This window comes from Arachis stenosperma, chromosome 3 (genome assembly GCF_014773155.1).
Source record: "Arachis stenosperma cultivar V10309 chromosome 3, arast.V10309.gnm1.PFL2, whole genome shotgun sequence".
In the NCBI taxonomy this organism is placed as follows: Eukaryota; Viridiplantae; Streptophyta; class Magnoliopsida; order Fabales; family Fabaceae; genus Arachis; species Arachis stenosperma.
In genome coordinates, this window is record NC_080379.1 from 2,354,540 (window position 1) to 2,380,616 (window position 26,077).

Below are 26,077 nucleotides of genomic sequence, written 5' to 3' on the forward strand. Positions count from 1 at the left end.
GAGATAGAAACCGAAATAAATTTTAGTATTCTGTTTGGTATAAAGTGAAAGACAGAAATTAAAACAAAAATAAAACTCTAATTTAATTTGTACAAAAATAAAACTAAAATTAATTAATTAAAATCAAAAAATTTTAAGTATAAAATATTATTAAAATTTCAGTCTCTCTCTAAAAATTTCAGTCCCTTCCCTACCTTTTAGAAATACTAAAATATTAAAATTTTAAGAATAGAGACAAATTTTAATACCAATCTCTGAACCAACAAACATGATCCTGTGTCTCAGTCTTGGTCTCTATCCCAATACCTCAATGTAATGTACTGTGGTGAACAAATCCTTGTTCATATTTGTGTGAAACGAATTGCAGTTCATCAATTTAACCGTCTTATCATTTTCTGATGCTATAAGACCTTGTAATGTGAACTTATTGTATCTACAGTGAACAAATCATACATATCATTAACAAAGGTTTACTTGTTTTACACGTATTATCCCATTGACCCCGAGCAAAAATCACAGGATCGTGGTGCCACGAATTCATCTATAACATTTTTTCCCTCGGCTTTCAAAGCGACGGCGCAACTTCTACGCATGTAGAAATCACGCAGAGCAGTGGCAAGGGGAAGTGGGAAACTACTGCGATTTTGGTTTAGTAAAGTTGTCCCACGTAGAATATATAAACCCTATTAATGAGAAATATAACGCCTGAAGACATGCCATCACGAAGTTCCAACACGAGGACGGCCAATACCATGGATAGAGCAACCTGAAGAACAAACTTATAAGATGCCGAGGGTATCTTCCAACCTGTAACATGACATGACAATGTTAGACAGGACGAGGTTCTTGCAATTTATAATGATTTGCCATGAACAAGAAGTAGCTTGTAGACCAAAATAAAAATACTAACTGGAAAGAGCAAATCTAGTGCTTCCCAAGCAGCATGACGAACAGCTCTGGTTGGATACATTGGACCACCAGGAGATGTAAAACTATATAAACACGTCTTCAATCTCGTGCTTGTAGTCATTCTTAATTCCATACCTGTGCCATTAGCATAAACAAATGAAATGGCATAGCTATGTTAGGTTGAGATAAGAATACTCCAAATACTGGATATGGTTGATGTAGTACCCTGGAGGACCTTAATTTCTGACAGATAATGCAACAGCACCGGTTCCACCTTCAACTTTTGAAGCTGCCAAGAAAAAAGTTTTTCAAAATACATTATGGCTAGTATCTTCTTTCCTTCATATTATTTTGCATGGCATTAGATGATATGGCTCCTAACTATTGAAGTTGAAAAGTTAATCCGAATGTACCTGATCAGTAAGTTCAGTAACGAATATATCTGCTGGACCACCAATTAGAAAAGCAGTTGGAAAATTTGGACATTGTTTCAAGAAGTTATCCACTTTGTCAGCTGCAAAGAAAATGTATATATTTCAAACTCTAGTGCAATGTAATTCATATGCTAATCCATTCCTCCAAATGTCTACCTGAATTGTAAAATAAAATGAACCTTGAGAGCAAAAGATACATGTCTCGCTGAGCCTGAGAGTTAAATGAAAGTTACAGTTTTAAAATGCCATCACTAGCAACTAAACTAAAGGATCCAATAAAAACTTGTCTAATATTAGAAACTCAATCTGATTAATCTAACCTGGACAGGAATTTTATTCAATCGATTATGGTCTAATGCAACATCTTCCAGAAGGTACTGGTTTGAGGGAAATAAAAAGAACAGGCAAAGGAATTAGAAAAAAGAAGCAATAATGACATCATGCAAATATTAGATTCTCGTTTGGGACTCTTACAAGAAATAGAGACTGGAAACGCCTTGTATTTGTTTGAATGTCAATCCTGCACACAGCACCAACAAATATAATTTCATTATCATCTTGGTTTGATAAGGAACATCAATTTCCAAACAATGTAAAATTTCAATATCAAACAATCCAAATCCATGTTCAAACTTTGCAGTTATAGCCAATAAACTAATGTTAATTGTTTCCGTTTAACAGCTTGTATTGCACTCTTACCAGAACACATCTGTGGCTCCTTGAACTAGAGCAGATGAATAGCGGAGGAGCACTTCTGGCTTATCAATTTGAGCTTCAAATAACTGCAAAAAGGTTTGAACTTATAGTGAAACACAACAGGCAGCCAAAGGGAAACATAGAGACCCAAAAAAGAGAAGATTTTCAGGATATAAACAAGAACAAATAATATGAATTAGTTTTGGATTATATATGGTTTGTAAAAGTTAGGATCCCTCATACTTCTGACATAGTTTACAAGTTATATCATATTCTATTGTCACATTACATATTTTGTTGTTTTGCTTCTCAGAATTGTCATAATTAAAATAGCTACAACTCATTCCAGGTATTCTCTATAAATATTCATCATATATTAGACATGATATGTATTAAGTTCCTAAACATCAAAGGGAAAACCTGCTCATGTTAGGGGTTTGAAAAATAGTTACTAACTTTCTATCAACTGCTCACTGATATACTAATTTGATACTGATTCAGGCGTTGCATTAACTTCAGAAACCAATGACGAATTATTAAAAAATTAAGATAACAGAGAATAAATCATAGTACATCAGATAGTATGAACCGCCTTATGGTATAGAACTAACTTAAAAAGGGAATTGCGAACCAGTATGCCAACACTTTCAGACAAAAAAGACTGAACATCACGAAACCTCAGCTTTTGATGATCATGTCACCCAAAGTAAGTGTTGAGAATATGGTCAGTGAATAATGAAAAGAGAGAACCGAGATTCTTGTAGGACAGCATGTAGATATAAAATAGTGATTGGGAGGGGTTTGGTTTTAATCCCCCCCTCCTTTTCTCTCCCTCCCTCCCTCTCTTTAAAATACCCTAATAGAACAACATACTTACAATGTTGACTAATCCGACATTTGTTACTATTACACATTTAATTAATAAAAGGGTAGATTAATATTAATCCAGTAGTACTGACAATTTGATAGGATACGTTGTGATGCAATAAGATGAAACATTATTTCCTATTTATTTATAATAATACTAGACCTCTAATGAAAACAAATTAGTTAGAGAATTAAATCATGAAATATAAGGGAAATATAGAAATTATTCGTATGATGATATCATATATTCTTGTAGGACACACTGGTATTCTAAGATATGATTAGGATAATATGAGATATTTCCATGTATTTTAACCATAATATTACTAAAAAAATGTTTCCGTAGTTGGCTTCTAGGTGTGTTAAAGCCTTAAAGGCATGGCAATCATGACGGAAACAAATCTAGGCACTTCAAATATATAACCTTTAACAGAATAGAAATTGATAAGGCTTCTTCAGTATCTTGCTCGATTTTCTCTTGAATGTGATGTAATGTTCGAAATGATTCAAATCAAGTGCAATAAATTCGGGTAAAAGTTCTATTGAAGTGAATTTATCTCTAAAATAGCTAGCTTATATAATTTACTAGGTTATAAGTACACTCTACTTTATTAGCCTAAGAACTAATACATTTACTTTTGAACTTTAAGACAAGCTCACTTCAGATGAAATTAATCCGATATTCAAATATTTTCAAGCAAGCAACAAGACCATGAATTGTGAAATACACAAGCTCACATACCCATTTGTGAAAAAGGAGGGCAAAGATATGCGAAGAAAAAGATTGGCTCCATAGTTGCACAATCAAGTCAAGGATAGGCTTTCCACTCCCAGGTACTCGTACAAAATAATCAGCAAGCACATCATAGAAACATAATGGACCATCAAGGACATCCTCTGCAGGACCAATGGCATCTTCTTCCTTGTTGACAATTACTTCTGTTATTGTAGGGGGAAAAATTGCAGTTGGTAATTCTTGTTTGAAAAAGGGCTCTCGGCAGTTTTAGATTCAAATATCCATGTGTTAGCACAGCAACATAATAGACCAACTTTTAGTGTTAGCTGGGCATACTAATATAGTCCTATGAATCCTAGGTAAGAGTTACAAAAAGTATCATACAACTATAATATAGTTCTGATAAATCAAGAGCAAGAAAAAAGACTTCAATATGTGGAAAGGATGATAAAATCTTATATTGAAAGAACCTCAAAAAACACCATATAGTTCTTTAGAAGTTGCTGTTGGAGATGTCTGTCTAGAAGAACCTCAAAATCATGAAAATAAAACTTTGCATCAACTGCCTCCTAGAACACTTTTCCTTTAGCTCCGGACATATGCATAGCTAGGATGAGAAAATTTATGTTACCACCAAAAAAAAAAAAAAAATCTCCTCGTGCTTCCCACCACTGTAAACTACCCACATTAATACGTTTGACTATTCAATGCCACAAAATTGGCTTTATGTCGCACAAAACATGTTTTTCAGACAGAATTTTCTTGGCACACATAGGATAGACGACAACCTTACATGCAATCTTTCATTTTAAGCATAAGAACCTTCTTCCAGAAAAAAATAAAATAAAAAATCCATAAACCGTGATCATGCAAACAGAGTGAACCATAAACAATAACCCCATGTCAAACGGTAGCAACACCATCAAAGACACTAGACTGCAAACTTTTTCAAAAGGAAAAGTAAGGCTATGTTCTGAAGATAATCAATGGTTTCGACTCTCAATTCACCTTTAGCTCGGTCATCAACTTCTAAAGCAACGTCTGCAAACAGCTCCTGCAACAAATTGCGCCTCTGCGAGGAATTAGCTAGCGCCTGCACCACATAAAAATTCTCTTCAGCCAAAACAAAAAGCAACGCAACACAGCAAGCATATCAAGGATTCCTAGCTCCAATTTCAATTTCACAGCATTTTCCCGGCATTCAAACATAACAAATTTCCCCAAAAGTTTAAAAAAAAAAAGGAATAGGAAAACCGAACCCGCTGGAGCTTCTTGTGGATCGCTTGAGAGAGCGCGTCGAGGTACGCGGAGCTTCGATTCTGCGTGGAATGAGCTTCGGACATCTCCAATGGAATCGGAATCTGAAACTGGTTAAAGCAACCTTGGAGCGGAAGCAATAGCGCGCAAAAAAGAAAACCCTAGAAATCCCTAATTTAATCTCCGATCCAAACACGGCATCAACATTTTCCTTCCTTCCTTGCGGCAACAACAGTAACAGAAAAAAGAAGAAAAAATAAAATAAAATAAAATCGGAAATAACGCAGATTTATTTGGTAACAGAGAGTTTGGTTTGTTTGTGGTGTGTCAACATTTTTCTTTTTACCTTGTTATCGTTGGTTCGTTCTATATATAATGCAGTTGAAGATTGGAGTGTTGAATGGAGAAGCTTAATGAAATGAATGAATAACGTGGAAGAGAGGGAACAAAAGGATGTGTTAGTTCTTTGTTGAATTGACGTTGAGGTGAAGCGTGGCCGTTTGATACACAGACACAAAGAAAGGTGTCATATATAAGTGTCAATCATGTATCAACTATTTTCTTTTGGATATTCTTATTTCTATACATTATGTGTTCAGTTATTTATTAGCCAAATCTTATTTCTATTCATTGTATTCTATCTTTAAATAGGACTCTCATACATTTTTTCATCAAATAAAATTATTAGACTTGTTTCATGTGTATTTTATTTTGTATTCTGTTTTTATTTAATTTATATTTATAGTGAGTGTTGAAAATATTTTGAAAAACAACTTTAATTTTTCTTGGTGTCTTTTATTTAATTTTTTAGAAGTCATTCAAATAAAAACGTTTAAAATATTTTTTTTAAAATATTTTTTATTAATTAAAATTTAACATATATAATTAATTAAATTGTATTATTTTTGTTAAAATTAGGTCAGACAAATTAATTTGACCAAAAAAATAGTGAATCAAATATTGAATCGATCTAAATTAATATTATTTTTTATAAAAAATATTACAATACCCTTATTATAAAAAATAATTAAAATACTCTTATTATATATATATATATATAACTCTAAATTCTAATTTTATAACAGTAGAAAAGCAAAAGATTAGAATTTAAGATTTTTAAAATTAAAATATATAATAGATATATTTTAAATAATTTATATAATAAAAATATTATAGTTATTTTTTATAAAAAATAATATTAATTTAAATTAATTTTAGATTTAATTTACTATTTTTTCGATCAAATAAATTTGTTTGACCTAATTTTAGTAAAAATAATATAATTTAATTAATTATATATGTTAAATTTTAATTATTTAAAAATATTTTTATAAAAAATATTTTAAAAATCTTTATATAAGTTGTTACGGTGGGTAACCGGAGATTAATGGGTTGGATGACGTTGGTTGGTCTAATCGTTGGAAAGAGGAGGCCTTCGTGTGGATCGGCACCTGGAGGGCCTTCGTTCGACTTGTGCGCGTGAAAGAAGGGGGGTGGTACCTGCAAAGACACTCCAATGCCTAAGTCAGCAAGAGCGTAAGCAGGTCTGGAGAATATTGGGACTTAGAGATACCTGAGGATCACTAACCACCGTTGGAGTATTGCCACTTTTTTAGGGTGTTAACCGTCCCTTTATCTTGGAGAGGTTAAAATATGGATACTGGAAGTGGTTAGAGAGATTTTAAGAGCAGTTACTCATCTGAATGAGTGCTTATCTGCCAGCTAACCCTCGTTCCCGACTTCTTTAGAACAAGTCGTGGTGAGCACCGACTTCGTAGTGAGGCTCAATCCGTGGGATTAGGCCTTTTGTTTGGACCTGGACCTTTACTATTGGGCCAGAATATGAACATAATGTATCTTAATTTTTTTAATCTCTCGTTAAAAATAGTTAGTGTGTACAATTGAGCCAAATTTCTTGAGGTTCTTTTTATGTATTTTTTTAACTATTAAATTATTATAATTCTTTTTATATTTATTGAATTATATGAAAAGTGATCAATTAATACGGTTTGGTGTATACGATTGCACAAGTTATAAGGCAAAATGTAACACCAAATTCTTCTAAAATAAAATAAAAAACAATAAAATCAAAAATAAAAATTCAATTACCATTGAATTAATAAAACTTAGATACAAATATATAATATAAATTACAAAATCAATAATATATTAATATTTAATTATTCACTTCTTTATTTTATTTGTTTTTTCATTTTAGAATATTCTTTTAAAAAAAAATGTGTACCAATTCATTGTGATGAAGATGTGTATAATAGAGTAAAAAACCCCAAACTTCTGAGTTATGCGGTTGTCTTGTTTCTCAGTTTCTGTGGCATGTTCTCGTTTTTCTGTCATTCTGTGCATTGTGTGTTTATTGGAACATGGACGCGGTGGCACGGAGGGGTATTTTGGAATTTCGACAAGTTTGGATAAAGAATAAGGAGGGAGCTGATGTGGCGACAGGTCCACTTTACGGTAGAAGATAGAAGCTCAAATATATCAATTTAGTTAAATATACTAAACTATTTAATAATTTTTAATTATTAATTTTATATAAAAATAGTTGTATATAAATCTTTATTTTATTTTATTAGAATATATTTAAAAATATAATAAATATTTTATCTGATTTCTGTCTTTATTTTAGTGAGTTTTAATGTATTCTAATTGTCTTTAAATTTCAATCCGACCTTTATTTATTAAAAAAAATAAAGAATTAAGTATGATCTTGATTTTTAAGGTATATGTTAAAAATTTTTTTGAATATAAAATCGTCTCTAAAGTTTAAAACCAAATTTTAAAATGTATTTTTACTTAAATATTAACATTTTAGACTAAATTACTCATAATAAAAAAATTATAAAATAAAAAAAAAAGAAAAAGAGAGCGTGTCTACTCCTGCGAATGGAAAGGAAAGAAGAAGAAGGAGGAGGAAGAGAAAGAAGAAGAAGAAGCTGTCCACAATCCGCCTCTGCTTCCGCTTCCATCGCCACCTCCATACAATTTTGGTCCATTAAGGCAAGGACGATTTTAAAACTAAATTAAACCTTATGGACAATTTTGTATGCAAAAAAAGATTGGAGACGAAAAAAATTTTCTAATTATATCTTAGAGACCAAAATTGTATTTAACCAAAAAATGAACATTTTGATCCCTATTATTGAATGACAAATGGTTGCCGTTTAATGTATCAAATAATAGTATCAAGCTTCAATTTCAAATAGTTGCAGGGACTAAAAATTTTTTCTCTATTCTCTGCTCTTCTTTTTCCTTTTCCTCCTTCTCTTTTTCAGACCCATCATCAATGATTGCCCAGACATCCATCCGAGTTTCTCCAACACCACCACGTAGAAATGGTCCTCCCCTGCTTTCTTTTGACACTACTGAACGTTCTGGTGACCTTCCATCGCTGCCAACATTGAATCATCGTCCTCTTAGAAGCTCTTTTTGCAGCTGAAATTCACACTGTTAATCACATTCTCGTTCTGTTTCTCTATCGTCGCACTAATCCATTCCGGTGGCTCCCATCTCGGTGGCGCCACCCTTTTATCAGAGCCACGACCGAACCTTGTCGAAGGATTTTTGAAATCGTCCTCCACCTCACTCTATTGGGTCCTCATTGTTTCAAGTCAAATCCTAATATCCAAACTCAAACTGCCACAAGACAAGCTTCTCTAAAATTAATGAAACTGTCTCTATTCTCAGAAATTAATGCAGGTTGAAAGGAAATACCTAGGACATAATCTAGTATGATCCTCTTGCAGAAAAATTTTACGGCTGTAGAGGCGGGTAGTGATGATGAGAGGTCTAAAGAAGAGAAAAAAGAAAAGAGGAAGAGGAGAAGGAAGAAGAGGAGGTTTTAAATAAGGGAATTTTAGTCTCTGTAACTATTTTGAGTTGCCACCTAACACATCAATGGATATGGTGGAAGGTTAAGGATGATTAAGAAACGTTATGTCTTACGAAAAAAAGGATTAAGGACCGGATAGGATATTTATCTTTAAAAATACTAAAAATATATAAATTTATTTTAATAATTTTATTTATAATAATTAATTTATGTTTATATATTTTAAATGAAAAATTATTTTAAAATAAGTAATTATGTTTAAAATGTATGAACAAGTTATTTTTATCTAATAAAACTACTAAAATATATAAAATTATTATATAAAAAAATATTTTATAATTAGATCACAGTGGGAAAGTCTTTTTCAGAATTACTGAAAAAAATGGTTAACAATCAAGTATCAAAATTGTTAAATTATTAAAATACTAATTTATGCTCAGTTGATTAAAATAAAAGAAACCAGTTTAAACATTGATTTTAACAAGTATTGAATAAAAAATCATCAATATGTAATAGGACAGTGCGGCCTTAATTCTGAAGAAAAGAGGAGAGAAAACAGAAAGAAGGGACTTCAATTATTTCAACTAAATAACAATTTCATTGTCAAACAGAAGTTTTGATTTCTTGATGTGATAATAGAGGAAGCAAAATTTGAGGCACTACAATTTCTTCAACATCGTAACTATAATTATAAAAAGTGAAGAATAAAGAAAAAGAAAACTATTAGCTTGGCCTCGCTTATTATCTATAATTTAACATGACATATTATCAAAAAATGAGAGAATAAAATCACTTGGCTTTGGCAACACCAAGCCTCTTTCGGAAATCATCTTCCATAAGAGGAAGACCATCTTTCAATGCGAACTTTGGTTCCCAACCAAGCACTTCCTTTGCTTTTGTAATGTCTGGTTTTCTCTGTTTTGGATCATCAGGAGTGTTATCCACTGTCTTTATCTCCACAGCTGGATTAATAAGCTGCAAACACAAATTACAAACTTTATTAGGATCTTATTGGTTTCTATTTTCATTTTCGGTGTTTTCTGATTAATGCTACTCAGAAGGGTAAAAGCATAAACTAACCTCCTTCACTGTCTGTGCAAGTTCAAGCACTGTAAATTCACCTGCAAAAAAGAAGAGTGATTCAATATAATTTGCACAAGGCAAGAAAGGAATGATAGCAACTACAAGGTTTGGAATAAGGTCTAACCTGGGTTTCCAAGGTTGATTGGGCCAGTGTCTGATCCTTCCATGAGACGGATCAGGCCATCAACCTATGATTTCACAATAAACACAATCAATCAGCTTACAAATACTAATTCAATGAAACAAAGACGCAAAGACGGATATGCATGCATGCATACCAAATCAGAGACATAGCAGAAGCTTCTGGTTTGTGATCCCGGGGATTGGACTGTCAAGGACTCACCACTACAACACACCAATGATTATGTGAGAAATTGTAAGCATCATTGCTAGTCACATGTAAATGTTTTATGTTGAAAGTATACTTATGATGTTCTGGTATGCAGATAAATTGTGAATTCGTATAAGATATGTCAACTAATTGGTGAATTCATGTAATTATGGCTGAAACCATCGGATAAGGAGAGAAAGAGGTTCAGATACCGAATTGCTTGAGCAATGAAGTTGCTAACAACACGGCCATCATCAATATTCATGCGTGGTCCATATGTGTTGAAGATTCTTGCAACGCGTATTTCTACATGAAAAGCATGTAAACAACAAAGTTAAGTTGCAAAGAAAAGCTTCTTCCAAGTTTGAGGAAAACAAGAGCAGAAATTCATTTTACCTATGCCATGTTGCCTATGATAATCAAACATCAGAGTCTCAGCCACACGCTTCCCCTCATCATAGCAACTTCGTACACCTGTTATAGCACAATGATTCAGTGCATATACAGTTATACACTACATCAAGAAGCCAAGATACACAGATTGAGACTGATATAAAAGCATGTACCATTAGGGTTGACATTGCCCCAGTAGGTCTCAGGTTGGGGATGCACAAGAGGATCTCCATACACCTCTGAAGTTGATGTAAGCAAAATCCTGCAAATAAAACAAGAACTAAGACCAACTGATTGTATAAGCTGAAATTGTTACTACTTGACATAGAAAGTTTTCCAACCTTGCTCCTACTCGCTTTGCAAGCCCAAGCATGTTCAGTGTGCCAATCACATTTGTCTTTATTGTCTGAAGAATATTATTTCTTTGCACATTAGTTGGTGAGCAATGCTAGGGGGCCAGCAATTTTTGTGATTGTTAGCCATCAACTAGCCATCAATGATGATTTGATGGTGTGAGATTGGTGTGAAATTTCATCCAATGGTTCACCTTCCTCTGCTGGTTACATGTTGGCCAAAATTCAATAAAACTGCTGGCCCCCTAGACTTTTCCATATATGACAGAAGAAGATGATTGAAGACAAATTAAAACTCAAGAATACCTTCACAGGATTATATTTGTAGTAAATAGGAGAAGCAGGGCAAGCAAGATGGTAAATCCGATCAACCTCAACCAGCAAAGTTTCAGTGACATCTAGAAAGGGATAAGAGTGATAATGTGCATCAGCATAGTTAATTTATGCAGATTTATAAGCAATGCAAAACATAATATACTAAGCACATAATACAGCATATAAGACAGTTGGTTAGTTAAAAAGATGGACTGTACCATGACGGATAAGCTCAAATCTTGGATGACCGATCCAATGTTTGATGTTATCCTTGGATCCAGTGAAGTAGTTATCAGCAACAATGACCTGATTAGAAGATGCTAGTTAGTAGAATTAAATAGGAGGTGACAAAAAAAAACACAATACTATAAGAAAGGATGACAAACTGACCTCATTCTTTTCGTTTTCCATGAGTCTATCGACGAGGTGTGAGCCAATGAATCCAGCTCCTCCCGTGATCAAAATTCTCATGTTGGGCTATAGTTAAGAATGAAAAGAACTAAATGAATTCTCCAACAAATGCAGAATCAATAAGAAAGAGTAGCTACAAGATCTTAATTTTGAAACTATGAAACAGTTTACAGATTGCAAAAACCATATCTAACACGAAGTCAGTGAAAGAAGAACAATGTAGCAAGAAATTTCCGAATCAAAATAGATAAGCTAAGCTAAAAATTCACCTGGAAGAACTTGGAAAAACGCAACGGAGATGGCAAGGGAGGTTGCTTTCCATCTTGGTTATCATCCTTAGGAGATTTCGATGCCATTGCAAGGTCCTCTAAAATTCAATTCCTACACACCAAGATCAAGGCATATGGCTTAAAATCCATCAAACAAATAAAGAACAGAGAGACAGAAATTGAGAGAGCATGCAATAAACCTGATCTAAGCGCTTCAAAGATCAATTCTAAACTAGCTTCTATTCCAAGTAACCTATGATCACAGACCCGTTTTTATATATATACAGAGAGAGAGAGAGAGAGAGAGAAAGATGAAGTAGATCAAGAGATTGAAATTTATACCATTCAAAATTGGAACAAAAACGGAAACTTAAAAAAGAATTTCAATTAACCAAATTCAATTTTCAAAAGGTAGTGATGGAATTCACACCGAACGCGTAATGATCTTAAATAATTGAATATGACAAGTTGAATTTGCCTACCTAATGAACGTAAATGGAAGAGTATTTGACGTGAGATTGGAAGTGAAGGAAGAAATGATGGAAATAAATGGGATCGTGCCGAAAGAAGAAGGTGAGTGAAGGATCCAAATATAGATGCAAATGCAACAACTATCACACGTTCACACTCTTTTTTCTGTGATTAAGAGGAGACGAGAAATGTTCGGTTACATGCAGAAAATGCTGCTCTGAGTTACACTTCATGCACCAACATCTGCTGCCACGTGTCATGTTCCCCCACTTAACTGCTGACTTCTGAGGTTGTCTTTTTCCCCTCCCTTAACATTCTCAATCTCATTCTCAAATCTCAATTTCTTTAGGTAGCTTTTGGTGGGACTATAACAGAGACTAAGAGATAGGAATTAAAATAAATGTCAGTATTTTATTTGGTGCAAAATAGAAGATAGGAATTGTTTAATGAAACTCTAATTTAATTTGTTAAAGGGTAAAATTAAAATTAATTAATTGAAATAAAAATATTTTAGGTATAAAATGTTACTAAAGTTTTAATCTTAATCTCTAAAAATTTCAGTCCATGTGTCTCTAATTTTTGGAAGTACTGAAATACTGAAATTTTAGAGACAGAGACAGAAATATTATTAAAATATTACTAAAATGTTATTAAAATTTTAGTACTAATCTCTGAACTAACAAACATGATACTAAATCTCAGTCTCTATCTCAATACCTCAAAACAAACGCTACCTTAGTCAATCCTTTTGTTATAAACATGATGAGCAATTAAAGCATTTAATATAGTTGTTGGATTTTTATCTATTTCTTGATTATTATTTACCTGAATTTTTTATAAATTTAATTTTAATATATTGATAAAGTAAAATATTTAATTTTATTCAGACTCACAATTAATTACATTTGTTTTTTAGATATTGTAATTATTTTTAATGATATAACATTACATGATTAAATATATATATAAAATAGACATCAAAATTAAATTAACAAAAGAATCATTGACCATCTTTTAACTCATTTGTATTTTAATTTTTCTTTTTAAAAAGAAAAGAACAGAACAAATTAAGCTGAACATCTCGTATAATTCAACATGGCAAGATCCATAATTCCATATTGCCCTTTCTAATATTATCCACTTCCAAGCCAAAATATCCATTATTATGAAATATCTAACATTGACACAAAGTCATGATTCGAAAAATAAAAATCCATAATGACATGAAGTGATAAAGGTGTAACAACAAAAAGGAAGAACAATCTTAGTTCTTTTTGGGAACACCAAGCCTCAAACGGAAATCCTCTTCCATAAGAGGAAGGCCATCCCTCAACTTGACCTTTGGTTCCCAACCAAGCAATTCCTTTGCTTTTGTTATGTCTGGTTTTCTCTGTCTTGGATCATCTGGTGTGTTCTCAACCATCTTGATTTCCACATCTGGATTAATAAGCTGCATAAACAAACCATAGTTGATGCAATAAGCAACATTAATTAGTTACTTCCTTAATGATGGTAGATCTATTCTATCACACACACATGCCTTAACTTACATGCAATTGTTTTCTTGTGAAGTTGATAGTTAGATAACAATTTAGTCAAATATGTGAATTCATCTAACAGTTCTCAACCCTAAACTTCACATGAAAACAACTGCATGTGTGAGTCTTCTCTACTGTTGTGTCAATGTTAGAGAAGAAAGCAAACTACTAACCTCTTTCACAGTCTCAGCAAGTTCAGTCATAGTAAACTCGCCTGAAAGAATAAAGCCATGGACTAAAAGTTAGTACTTGTCCGAAAGATCATTATACAAAGGTTTCAGTTTAAACTATAACCTGGGTTCCCGATGTTGATTGGACCTGTGTTTTCGCCTTCCATTAGACGGATAAGGCCATCAACCTGGTACATTCCAAACACGCAAGCAGAATGAGATAGCTATTTTAGTATGTAAAATAAAATATGACAAAGCATGAACGAGAAATGCCTTGTATATATACCATGTCAGAGACATAGCAGAAGCTGCGAGTTTGAGTTCCTGGAAGTTGGACTGTTAGGGGTTCACCACTGTCACATACAAAAAACTACATGAGAAGTAGCAACTGAAGACTCCAGCTCGAAATGGATCCGAGACTAATCAGCTCAATGGAGGTATTTAAATCATTTCATGAAGGCCTAGCAAATAAATGAGATACTAGCAATCAACAATTCATGAATATTTATCGGCACATTCGTCTTACCGGAGTGCTTGAGCAATGAAATTGCTGACAACACGGCCGTCATCAATGTTCATTCGAGGTCCATATGTATTAAAGATTCTTGCAATTCGGATTTCTGTGGACAGATGAAAATAAACATTACATTGAGTTAGTAGCAGAAGAAAACATGTACTGCCATACCCTCTATTAATGAGAAGACATCACAAGGAAAAAAGGATAAGGAATTACCAATTCCATGTTGCCTATGATAATCAAACATCAAAGTTTCTGCAACTCGCTTGCCCTCATCATAACAACTTCGAACTCCTGCATGCACATTTTATGTTTAGAGTATGACCTCATAATATAACAAGCTTTGGAATATATATGAATGTCAAGTGTCAAGATACAATTCAAGCAACATATATGATAAACCACTGTGACATGCTAAAACTAAACAGTGGATTGCCCTGTTTAAGATTTCCATAGATAAAAAACTTTGATTAACTACATACCAATAGGGTTAACATTTCCCCAATAGGTTTCTGGTTGTGGATGCACAAGGGGATCTCCATATACCTCTGAAGTAGATGTAAGTAAAATCCTGTTGAACAAAATTACAAATTAGTAAAAGCAATTTCCACAAGCAGTTTAGATTATAAAATAAATAATAACATAGATTCCCAACCTTGCTCCCACTCGCTTAGCAAGCCCGAGCATGTTCAGTGTTCCAATCACATTTGTCTTTATGGTCTGCAAAGTTATTCCATCAACTATTAGATAGTTTAACAAAAACTTACTTAACAGATAGAACAATTTACCATTGACAGTGACACATGGAAAGATTTTTGTAAAGAAATAAATCAGACTCTAAAAAATAAAATCCCACCTTTACAGGATTGTATTTGTAGAAAATCGGAGAAGCAGGGCAAGCAAGGTGGTAAATTTGATCAACCTCCACCAGTAATTGCTCCGTGACATCTACAAATAGTAAAAGAGAAGTAAGCACATGGAAATAAAGAAAAGTGATTTTCATATCTTATCTAACTACCAAGCATCTTGCAACAGAAAGAAAATGCGAAGACTATACCGTGACGAATTAACTCAAATCTAGGATGACCAATCCACTTTCTAAGGTTGTCTTTAGATCCAGTGAAGAAGTTATCAACGACTATGACCTGATTAGACGAACACACGGTGAGATGCTGTACCAAAGCTGTATATAGCACTTGTTGAATCACAAATAAACTTCAGATCTATGCATAGCAGTACAGAAAGATCTCAACTGCACTGACCTCATTCTTCTCATTTTCCATCAATCTGTCAACTAGGTGAGAGCCAATAAATCCAGCTCCTCCAGTAACCAAAATTCTCATATTGGACTGTTTTCAATGAGAAAGAGTTAGGGAACCAATAATTTGTGTAAAGAGGGAGAAAAAGAAATGGCCATGAATAAAAAGAAAGGTTTCCTGGCAAAAACATTATCCAGGTAATAAATGAGTTCTCACTTCTCAATCATGAGATGTAATATGATTCTGCATACACATCTGCCACGTGATATGAACCATGCTAATGTGATAGTGACATGGGAAAGTAGTATAACTGACCCACATGTGCTAAAATTTAATTTTCTCATGTACCACTTTTGTTACATTATCCAAATTCACAGTTATTTTGAAACCAAAGGAGTAACATTTACCAGATCCAACAATCAAAGATTCATTTATAAGAGAAGGGGAGTATATGCAAATACAGGACTCTATGAGAGACCATCAATAGTAGATTACCAATGCATTGACAATTTGACATAACTGGATCCAAAGCAACAAAAACAGTAGAACATAATCAGAATAACAGAATGCCATGTGAGGGATGACCTGAAAGAACTTGGAGAAGCGCAAGGGAGATGGCTGAGGAGGTTGCTTTGCTGCTCCATTAGAAGCATTGGCTGCCATTGTCAAAATCTTTCTTGTTCAAATCCTGAACCAATTTCCAAATGGTCAACACTTGTTATGAGCCTTTGCACACATTAATTAGTTGAAAACATCAAAACTTCATGAACCAAATCAAACTGAAACCAAGCAAATGGACCAGGAGATAGTGACAGACACTTAAGTAACAATCATTGGAAGAGAGAAAGAGAGAGGGAAAGAGAGAATGGACCTGACTAAAGCAGAGAAAGAGAGAGATCAATCCACAACCCCAAATCACAAGCCTGGCACAAAGATCTATGATCAGAACACCGTTTTATAGTAAGAAGAGCAGATCCAGAAATTGAGGTTTCTCCTACTACCAAACACTAAACCACAATTTTCTTTTTAAATTACTTAATTACATAGCAATAGGTGAGGAAAGAAAAAAAAAAAAGTAATTTTTGGAACCTTCAAACTCACGGAAAGTTAAGTTGAATAACAATCATGAAAGCTCCTAGGCAACTACATGGAAACCAAAAAGGCTGGCATCATACCAAACTAAAAAAGAAAAAAAATAAGAAAAACAAAGTACCCAAAAACCAAAATTGAATCTTTTTTTAATCACCTACTGAATACTGTAAGAGGTAACTACAGAGAACAGACCCAAGTACCAAAATTGAACCTTTTATTACTACTGAATAGTGAACTACCTGTAGGATAGAGGAACACAACAAAAGGCGTTTTCAGGGAGCGGTGATATTCAGGGTATGAATGAATGTCAGAGCTTCAGAGATGTGAAATCTGGAATTTGTAAATCAGTGAAATTAATTAGTAATAATGCGAAAGAAAGGAAGAAGTTATGTGATGTATGTAAGGTGAGCTTGATTTTGTGTGCATGTTTTGTTGATAAACACAAAAAGTCACAAACAACACGCTGACTACTGAACAAGGATGAGCTGTCACTGCTCTAACATTAACATTATGCTCCAATTCCGTAGTTTCCACGTCACTGTTTCATGATTTTACCATTCTTTTTTCACCATTGATTGTTGGATTTTAGTGACTTAAAAAACGTTCAATGTTTTTCTCCAGCATTTTGTCTAGCAATCATTTATTTCCTATAAGATCTGTCTCAATAAATATAATATAATGATATACATGTATGTATCTATAATCTATAATATTATAATATTTATACACAAATATTAATTGATTTAGTGAGTAATTTTTAATAGGATAAAATATATTTTTGTCTTTAAAATTTGGTAAAAATTTTAAAAATATCTTTAAATTTTATTTTATTTTAATTTTGTCTCAAAAATTTTTTTTTTCATCAAATATACATTCGAAGGCTAAATTTTAAAAAAATTTAAGATCAATCTAACAATAATGCATGAAAATTATGCTTGATTTGTTTTTGTTACGGGATTTTTCTTATGAAATTATTGTTGAATCAGTTTTAAATTTTTTGAAAAATTAGATTTCAGGAGTATATTGAATGCAAATAAAAAATTTATGAAACAAAATTGAAACAAAAAAAATTTAGAAGTATTTTTAAAATTTTTATCAAACTTTAAGGATAAAAAATATACTTTACCTTTTTTAATATGTTAAGAGTTTTTTGGTATGAAATATTTATTAATTTTGATATATATAAAACTCTTATCACACTTTTTCATTTATTTAGATTTTGAAAAGTGTAACCCACAAATCAAACAGGCAAGTACACACTAACTATTCCAAGCCAACAGAAAAAAAAAAAAAAATCACACATGCATATATAGTATCCAATTTCTTTTGAAATTTTCCATTTATGAAATTAACAAGTGAGTATTTCATTTGTGCAAGGAATGTAGCTTGCAAGATATTTCATACAAATTAATCACACTAGATGGATTTTCCCATTGAACCAATTCCTTGATTGCTTCTTCAATTTTCATTGTCTCCTTCATGATTGCACTCAAACAAAACCCCAAAGCACTCAAACTCAAAACAACTTGGCTCTTCAACTCTTTCTCATCTTCAACATCATCATCATCGTCATATAAATGGTCAACAGCATTTCTTGAATGTTGGAGATAAGATCCTAAAGTTTTCTCAAGGTCATCTTCTCCTAAGCCAGAAACCATGCATATACTTGACTTTGGTGTTGACTTTCCCACTTCAACATCACTAGTGGTGTTCTTCTTCTTCTCCTCAAGCTCCTTCTCAAGAAACCCAAGAGATTTCAATTTAGAAATCTCCTCAAAACTCTTCATTGAATTGCAAATGAGTTCCTTCAAATGTCCAATGTCACCTTCTATCAAATTCACATGCTCTTTCCAACATGCCTCACATCTTTGTAACTCTTGTTGGAGGAACTTCAATGCTTGAGAACCAAGTTGCAATACATCATCCAATCTTGACAAAGATTCTAAGAGTTTGTTATAGCAAGCACCATGAAATGGCAAGAACCAAAAATTTGGCTCAGCTTCTGCTTCAACAATAAATTTCTTTAGCTTATTAACATGACCCTTTAGCTTCTTTTGGTTTTGTTCTAACTTGGTTTTTGATGAATCATGAAGCATGGACAAGGATCCAAAGGACTCAACTACTGTGGCAATACTATTGGACAACTCAACTTTTGCACATGTGGAGGCCCTCTTGGGCCTGAAAAGAATATCCACAAAAATTGAACAAGAAAGCCCAATAAACGTTTCAACAATTCTTGTAATAGCAAACTCTTTTGGTGGGCCAAAATTTTCCCTACCCAATATTAAGAGGGCCCCAATAGCTGCAGATACTCCACCAGCAGGCCCATACATTTGACTTCTTTGGAGGAAACTTGTGAAAAGGAACCATGGAAAAAGAGACAAGAATCTGAGTACCAAGAACCTCTCAAAGACAAAGCTAATGAGAACTCCATACACTGTTCCCAACACGGTTCCTTGGGCTTTGAGATTTGTTACCCTAAATGTGGCTTCCCTGCCAGATGCATAGGTTACAGCCACAGGAAGCCCAGCCCAAAATCCATCCTTTTTGCTGTATACTAAGCCCAAGTAAACAGAAAGGCCCAATGAGAGAGAGCACTTGTATGATGCCATGAGTTTTGGGCTTGTTAATGTTGTCAACAAAGACTTAGCCCAATTTTCTTTGTTACCCTCAGGAGAATTTAAATTTGGATTTCCATTTTTTTCAGTAGGTTGGTCTTGAATACTAGGTGGAGTAGGCTCAGCTAAAGATTTCATGTAGAGGAGTTTAGTGCAAAACAAGTAAAAATAAAAGGGTAAATCTTGTAGGGTTGTTGGAATGGTTTGAAGGGAATGGAGAAAATTGGTTATGTTTTTTTCACTTGGTTCAGGGACAGTTAGTGAAGCACCATGCAAATTGTGTTTGGTTTCTTTTATGGTTAAGCTAATTTGTTGCATGAGGCTATTAAGACCATGTTTCATGTCTTCATTGATCATGCTTATTGGAAATGAATTGATGCTTCTTAGAGCCAGTTCCATTCCTCTTAGTGTGGTATCCACTTCTTTTAGCTTCTCTACAGCATATAAGCAATTGGATCTGAAGATTTTGGTTTGAGGTCTCTCCCACCTCATGCCTTTCTGTTCAAATAGAAAGAAAAAGTGTGTTAACATAATTAGTTTAATTTTGACGCACTGTATGTCAAGAGTTTTATAGGATCATTCAATAAATTTATATGTTTAAATGATTTTTTAGGTAATGCATTTGAATATTAATTTTTTTTTATTGATGTGATGATAATATATACATAATTAATTTTCTGTATAATTTTTTTTATAATATATAAAAATTAAATTCTAAAACAATAATGACGCTAAATCATGACACAAAAAGATGAATAGTGCAGAGAGACATGATGATCGATTAGAGAAATGAGAATCAAGAGAAAATATAGAATTACTAAATATAAACTAACAACAAGCTAATAAGTAGTAACCATTTTTAATTATCTAACTAACACACATTTCTAACAATACAAAACATATAACATAGTGGCCAATGATGATATATATACCAAATCTATATGTCTCTCTTTATATATAGTGTCCACATTTAATTTTATATATCGTTCTCCATATCTAATAAATATATTAAATAATGTTAATTTTCTTGGATTGAGTTATTTAGTGAGTCATACTTGGTAGTGTGTGATGATTTGGAGAAGCTTGGTAGTTGAGAAACACTTGGCTTGAGAAACTGACATGAATACAGAGGCCTTGTCATCTTCACATATTGCCTTCATCAAAAGCTTCACCCTCTTAATCGTATTCTGTGTTAGTAGCTTGTAATTCCTTTTCACCTGCACCGTTCGAAGAATATATTAATAGATACATATTTAACCTCAAACTATATATATATAATAGACTTTATATTTAAGACAATACTTACCCTTTTTTTTCATGATATATTCTACAACAGATGAAGTATTAATCTATCTTAAATATGAATTTTATTTAAGAGTTTGTTAGTATTGTATATATAAAATAAAATTTAAATTTCTAACATTTATTTAAGTGAGTAAATAAGTTGATCATTTGACCAACTCAAATAGTTTATTTTACTTGTTTTTTAAGAGATGAAAATTCAGATACAGTCAACTTCACGTTAATAGTTGAGAATAGTTAGATGAAAATTTAGTCAAATCAATCAAATCATTTAACGACTTTTAGTTATCAACTTCACGTGAAGTTCACTGGAGTGGAGCTGAGTTTTTAACTTTTTAAGATAATATTTAAAGCATGTTTGGTGGATGAATATTATTACCTGACGGCATGCAAGACGCGGAGAGGGAAACAACAGGGCGAGAATGCAGGCCGCCACTCCGAGGGCGGTGCTAGCCGCCACGCCGAGAGGGTGCATGAGAGGCTGAGTACGAGCACCATTGATGTAAGCTATGACATACAGAAGAACTATCTGACCAAGCGCTATCCTCTTAGCTATGAAATGCGTAATCTCTCCCGGTAGCGCCACAACGAAGGCGGCCAGGGCCACTGCCACCGCTATCGTCTCCTTAGTAAAGCGGCTGGGCCCAATGATCCAGAAGCTGAGCATGGCTGGGCCCATGCTCTGAATTGTTGCATAAAGAGCATACCAGGAGCCTCTCAAGGAGTCTCCGAAGGTGGCATCGTTGAGGATGATTATTCCCACCGTGACATAGGAGAATGAAGGCAGCTCGATAAGCTTTTTTAGGGAATGGGGGCCCAAGAGGGTTACAGATCCCACTATGGTGGTGGCTAGAGCTGTACGGAAGGCTGAGGCTAAGCATGCTTGCCACATGGATTTGCCTCCATTAGTGGCTGCTGCCATCATATATATTGAAGTGTATGTAGTAGTAGTGACTATGGTCATGGCGAGAGTTTGGAGCCATGCTTGGGTTTTATATAATGTAAGAAAAGAACCCGCACCAGCACAACACAAATCTGGGAGAAATAAGATAGTATATTTTCTCCCATCAGTTTCATTTTTTAGAAAAGCAGTTTTATGAATAGAAAATTATATGGTACAGATCTAAATCTGTACAGATTTAAAGATATAATGATATGGCAAAATCTAAACCACACATTCTAAAGCTACACTTTTCACTTAAAATCGTAACTCTTCACAAAAAAAAGCGTCACCTAATGGAAAAAAGTAAATTAGAAGATTTAAGAGAAGAAATAATTAAGTTATCAAAATTAATGATTTTAACTAATGTTAATTGTAATGACACCGAATTCTTAAAATCAATACAAAATTATTTTTCTCAAAATCTTTATTTTACTATAAGTTTTATTGAAGGACTTCAAAAACCTGAAAAAACTTATTTTTCACACGGAATTTCTATGAAATGTTACCATGGAAATGATTCCCCACATCTTTATCATACTTTTAACCCACAATTAAATTCTATAGTAGATATGCTTGAAGAAATATTAGTATCCATAAAATTTCAAAATATAATCAACATAACAGATTTAAAAGTAAAACTACCACTAAAATTATGAATATTGAGGAAAAATTAGAAGAAGTTACAATGCTTTTTAAACAATTAAAAATGGCTCAAGAAAATAATATTATAGAACAAGGATTTCAAATAGAAGAAGAATTAGTAAATTCTGAAAATATAGAAAATGAAGAACACATCCTAGATTATTCAAGTGACGAAGAACCAGCAATTCCAATACAAGTAAAAAATGAAGTTGGAACATCTAAAGATAATCAATCTCAATTTAAATGGGAAACAGGTTTTGATAATTATGCTTTCAAAAAAAGGTTTATAAATAAAGATTCAAATATACGAACATCTAAAGATAATCAATCTCAATTTAAATGGGAAACAGGTTTTGATAATTATGCTTTCAAAAAAAGGTTTATAAATAAAGATTCAAAATATACAAAATACCATCAAAATACGTTCCTAAAATCAGGAAATGGAAGGAGAAAGAATGCTTGATTTAGACTGTAAAAAGAATGAAAAAGAAATTTTCGAAAATTGGTTGAATTTCTTTTTATTAGAAGCTTTTACTAATCCAAAGCTTAGTGATTTGTCTGGAATAGATATTTGGAATTACATAGGGTTTCATACTAAAGGAACTATAAGAGATTATATGACATCAATAGAAACCAAATAATAGAATTTAGCAACAAAAACAACAGCTTATGATAAGATATATATAATGATGATTCTATATAAAGAATTTTTTGGAAAAAATATTATAGATCAGACGAAGTCTATAAAGAATATCAAGAAGCAAAAAATCATTTAGCTAATATTCAGATATATAATCTATATAATGTGGAATCTTATATATGTGAATATAGAATACATTATTACAAATTAAAAGAAAAAGATAAAAATCATTATCTTAGTATGTATATAACAAAACTTCCATATCCTGCTAATGAATTTATAATGGGAAGATTTATAATAGAAATAAATAGAGGGACAATTGAAAATAATTTTGGTGGAGCAACCTCTGCAATAAGAGAGGAAATAAAAGAACGTTGTATGCAAGAAACGACTCAAAAAAGATTTGCAAATATAATTAGAATTTGCTGTCAGGATAATGAAGAGATACCTCAAAAATATGGTCTTAATAAAAATCTTCAAAGAAAAAGAAAATATCAATTTAGAAAAAAAATAACTATTGCCCAAATAAAAAAGAAAATTGTAAGTGTTGGTATTACCAAAAAGAAGGACACTATGCAAATGAATGTCCAAAAAAGAAGGATAAAAAGAATCTTACTAAACAAATAGAAATTGCTAAGTCTTGTTTCATGGAACCATTAGAAGAATCTGATGATAACTTAGACTATATTTTTGAATATGTCTCAGAAACAGACTCAGAGATTGAGTAATAATGTCACATTTATTACTATAAAAATAACAGAAAAGTTTATAAATGCTTTCATAGATTCTGGAGCAACACAATGCTTTGCTAGTTCAATATAAAACTTGATTGGAAAAAATTAAAGAACCATTAGAGTTAGGATAGCTGACAATCAATACATAAAATTGACCAAAAAGCAGAGATGGCTGAAATTTTTATTCAAAATTATAGGTCATTGTTCCATCTATATATATGTTAGATTCTGGAATGGATTTTATCATAGGAAATAACTTTTTAAAGCTATATCATCCATTCATTCAAGAATTAACATATATAGTTTTAAAAGCTCCACATTAAAGCTATATCATCCATTCATTCAAGAATTAACATATATAGTTTTAAAAGCTCCACACGATTCTTCAATAAATCAAAAATCGAAAACGTATAAAAATACCAACCACTATATAGAAAGATTCTAAAATTTAAAATATTTTCTATATTAGAGACATGTTATTTAAATTTATACTTTCAGATAAAAATTCCAAAAAATAACTTGAAACAACAGATAGAAGAACTTTTGGATGAAATTTGTGCTGAAAATCCTTTAGATATTAAAAATACAAATAACGAATTATAAGTATTAATTAAAGACCCTACAAAAGAGATAAATGTTCCAAATAAAATTCCTTATTCCGCAAGAGATAGAGAGAAGAGTTCTCATTAGAATGTAGAGATCTTTGGAAAAGGAATTATAAGATTAAGTAAAGTCCTCATGCGGCTCCAGCCTTTTATGTCGAAAACAATAATGAATTAAAAGGGAAAACGAAGATGGTATTAACTATAAGAAGATGAATGAAGCAACTATTGGTGATGCTCATAAACTTCCAAGAAAAGATTCTATTTAGAAAAAATCAAATGAGCAACTTAGTTTTCATCTCTTGATGCAAAATCAGATATTGGCAACTCGTTTAGACGAAGAAACAAGAAATTAACTGCTTTTACTTGCCCAACAAAAGAATCAACAAGTGTGTTACTCTATGAATGGAATGTATACCATTCGGATTAAAACAAGCCCCAGGTATTTATCAAGATTTATGGAAGAAAATCTAAAAGAGTTAAATGAATTTGTTTTAGTGTACATGATGATATACTAGTTTTACAAAACAAGATAAAGAAGATCATCTTCAAAAATTATTAATAGTTTTAGAAAGATGTAAAGAAAAGGATTAGTTCTTAGCAAAAAGAAAGCAAGAATAGTAAAACAAGAAATAGAGTCTTGGATTAATTCTATCCACCCAAGGAAAGCTAAAACTTCAAGCACATGTTCTAGAAAAGGTAAATTATTTCCTAATAAAATAGAAGATAGAAACAAATTACAAAGATTTTTGGGGTGTATAAATATTTCTGATCAAGGATTTTTAAAGAATATAACACAATACACTAAAAGCTTATTTCCAAAAATAAGTACTAAAAAAGAATGGAAATGGATGAAAAAGATAGTATGCAAATTCAAAAAAATTAAAGAATTATGTGAAAAACTTCCAGAACTTATATTCCAGAAGAAAATGACTACTTAATAGTAGAAACAGATGCCTCAGACATAACCTGGTCAGGATGTCTAAAAGCTAAGAAAGCTATAAAAAGCTTGGAACAAGAAAAAGAATCACTAGATTCTAAATATTCTCAAAGGAATTACTTTGCAGGTATATTTCAGGGACTTTTACTCCAACAGAACAGAGATATACCACTCATGAAAAAGGAAACTCTAGCAGCAATTAAATCTCTAAGAAATGAAAAATTGATTTACTACTCAGAGAATTTACATTAAGGACAGATTCAAGTTACCTAACAGGGTTTTATACGATATAATTTAAAAGTTGATTATAATCATGGACGATGGTAAGATGGCAATTATTTTTGTTACAATATCCAATAAATTGAATATATTAAGGGTGACAAAAATGTTATTGCAGACACATTGACAAGAGAATGGAGTTCGTCTACAACGCATTAGATCAAGAAATTCAAAAATATGAGCAAGAACTCGAAAAATGCAAGCATTGCCAGCAACTAAGGACACAGATCCAATCTCTCAAGAAGGCCATGAAGCAATGAAATCAACACAACAAGCAAAACCATCAGAGTTCAGCCAGCTAAGCATGGTGGACAAATCAGGTGAAGAAAAAATTTCGGAAAATAAAACAATTGCTGAAATCATTAAAAATTCACCCAAGATAAAAAATATGTAATTTAATGGCCCCATGAAAGGAGTATATGATGC

The 26,077-nt window shown here is 32.4% G+C and overlaps 4 protein-coding genes across 8 annotated transcripts; all 4 read right to left on the reverse strand.

The window, feature by feature from the left end:
• Positions 1-171: 171 nt before the first annotated feature.
• On the reverse strand, positions 172-5,392 carry LOC130965310 (uncharacterized). Of its 2 annotated transcripts, XM_057890067.1 has the most exons (12): positions 5,246-5,392; positions 4,902-5,114; positions 4,651-4,735; positions 3,649-3,845; positions 2,043-2,125; positions 1,818-1,863; positions 1,664-1,720; positions 1,500-1,554; positions 1,323-1,423; positions 1,135-1,198; positions 911-1,044; positions 172-807 (listed from the first exon to the last, which is right to left on the reverse strand). In XM_057890067.1, exons 2-12 carry the CDS (start codon positions 4,983-4,985, stop codon positions 634-636), a joined length of 1,080 nt encoding a protein of 359 aa, XP_057746050.1. In that variant the 5' UTR covers positions 4,986-5,114; positions 5,246-5,392; the 3' UTR covers positions 172-633. The 2 variants fall into 2 exon arrangements, with proteins under 2 accessions (XP_057746050.1, XP_057746049.1); XM_057890066.1 differs by lacking the exon at positions 5,246-5,392 and having other exon boundaries at positions 4,902-5,239.
• Positions 5,393-9,378: 3,986 nt separating this feature from the next.
• On the reverse strand, positions 9,379-12,417 carry LOC130969195 (UDP-glucuronic acid decarboxylase 5-like). Of its 2 annotated transcripts, none has more exons than XM_057894824.1 (13): positions 12,387-12,417; positions 11,905-12,016; positions 11,615-11,701; positions 11,443-11,530; positions 11,216-11,307; positions 10,898-10,962; positions 10,730-10,818; positions 10,560-10,637; positions 10,376-10,469; positions 10,111-10,177; positions 9,957-10,020; positions 9,830-9,870; positions 9,379-9,724 (listed from the first exon to the last, which is right to left on the reverse strand). In XM_057894824.1, the coding sequence occupies exons 2-13, from the start codon at positions 11,989-11,991 to the stop codon at positions 9,539-9,541; spliced, it is 1,038 nt and encodes a 345-aa protein (XP_057750807.1). In that variant the 5' UTR covers positions 11,992-12,016; positions 12,387-12,417; the 3' UTR covers positions 9,379-9,538. The 2 variants fall into 2 exon arrangements, with proteins under 2 accessions (XP_057750807.1, XP_057750806.1); XM_057894823.1 differs by lacking the exon at positions 12,387-12,417 and adding an exon at positions 12,105-12,306.
• A 1,044-nt stretch (positions 12,418-13,461) lies between these two features.
• Positions 13,462-17,422, reverse strand: LOC130968948 (UDP-glucuronic acid decarboxylase 6-like). Of its 3 annotated transcripts, none has more exons than XM_057894466.1 (14): positions 17,191-17,422; positions 16,731-16,782; positions 16,445-16,547; positions 15,863-15,949; positions 15,658-15,745; positions 15,457-15,548; positions 15,256-15,320; positions 15,083-15,171; positions 14,817-14,894; positions 14,610-14,703; positions 14,370-14,436; positions 14,208-14,271; positions 14,087-14,127; positions 13,462-13,825 (listed from the first exon to the last, which is right to left on the reverse strand). In XM_057894466.1, the coding sequence occupies exons 3-14, from the start codon at positions 16,520-16,522 to the stop codon at positions 13,640-13,642; spliced, it is 1,029 nt and encodes a 342-aa protein (XP_057750449.1). In that variant the 5' UTR covers positions 16,523-16,547; positions 16,731-16,782; positions 17,191-17,422; the 3' UTR covers positions 13,462-13,639. The 3 variants fall into 3 exon arrangements, with proteins under 3 accessions (XP_057750449.1, XP_057750450.1, XP_057750451.1); XM_057894467.1 differs by having other exon boundaries at positions 16,731-16,795; positions 17,191-17,376; XM_057894468.1 differs by lacking the exon at positions 16,731-16,782 and having other exon boundaries at positions 17,191-17,410.
• Positions 17,423-18,281: 859 nt separating this feature from the next.
• Positions 18,282-21,820, reverse strand: LOC130969768 (uncharacterized). Its single transcript, XM_057895652.1, has 3 exons — positions 21,251-21,820; positions 20,625-20,786; positions 18,282-20,067 (listed from the first exon to the last, which is right to left on the reverse strand). The coding sequence occupies exons 1-3, from the start codon at positions 21,794-21,796 to the stop codon at positions 18,316-18,318; spliced, it is 2,460 nt and encodes an 819-aa protein (XP_057751635.1). The 5' UTR covers positions 21,797-21,820; the 3' UTR covers positions 18,282-18,315.
• Positions 21,821-26,077: the final 4,257 nt, after the last annotated feature.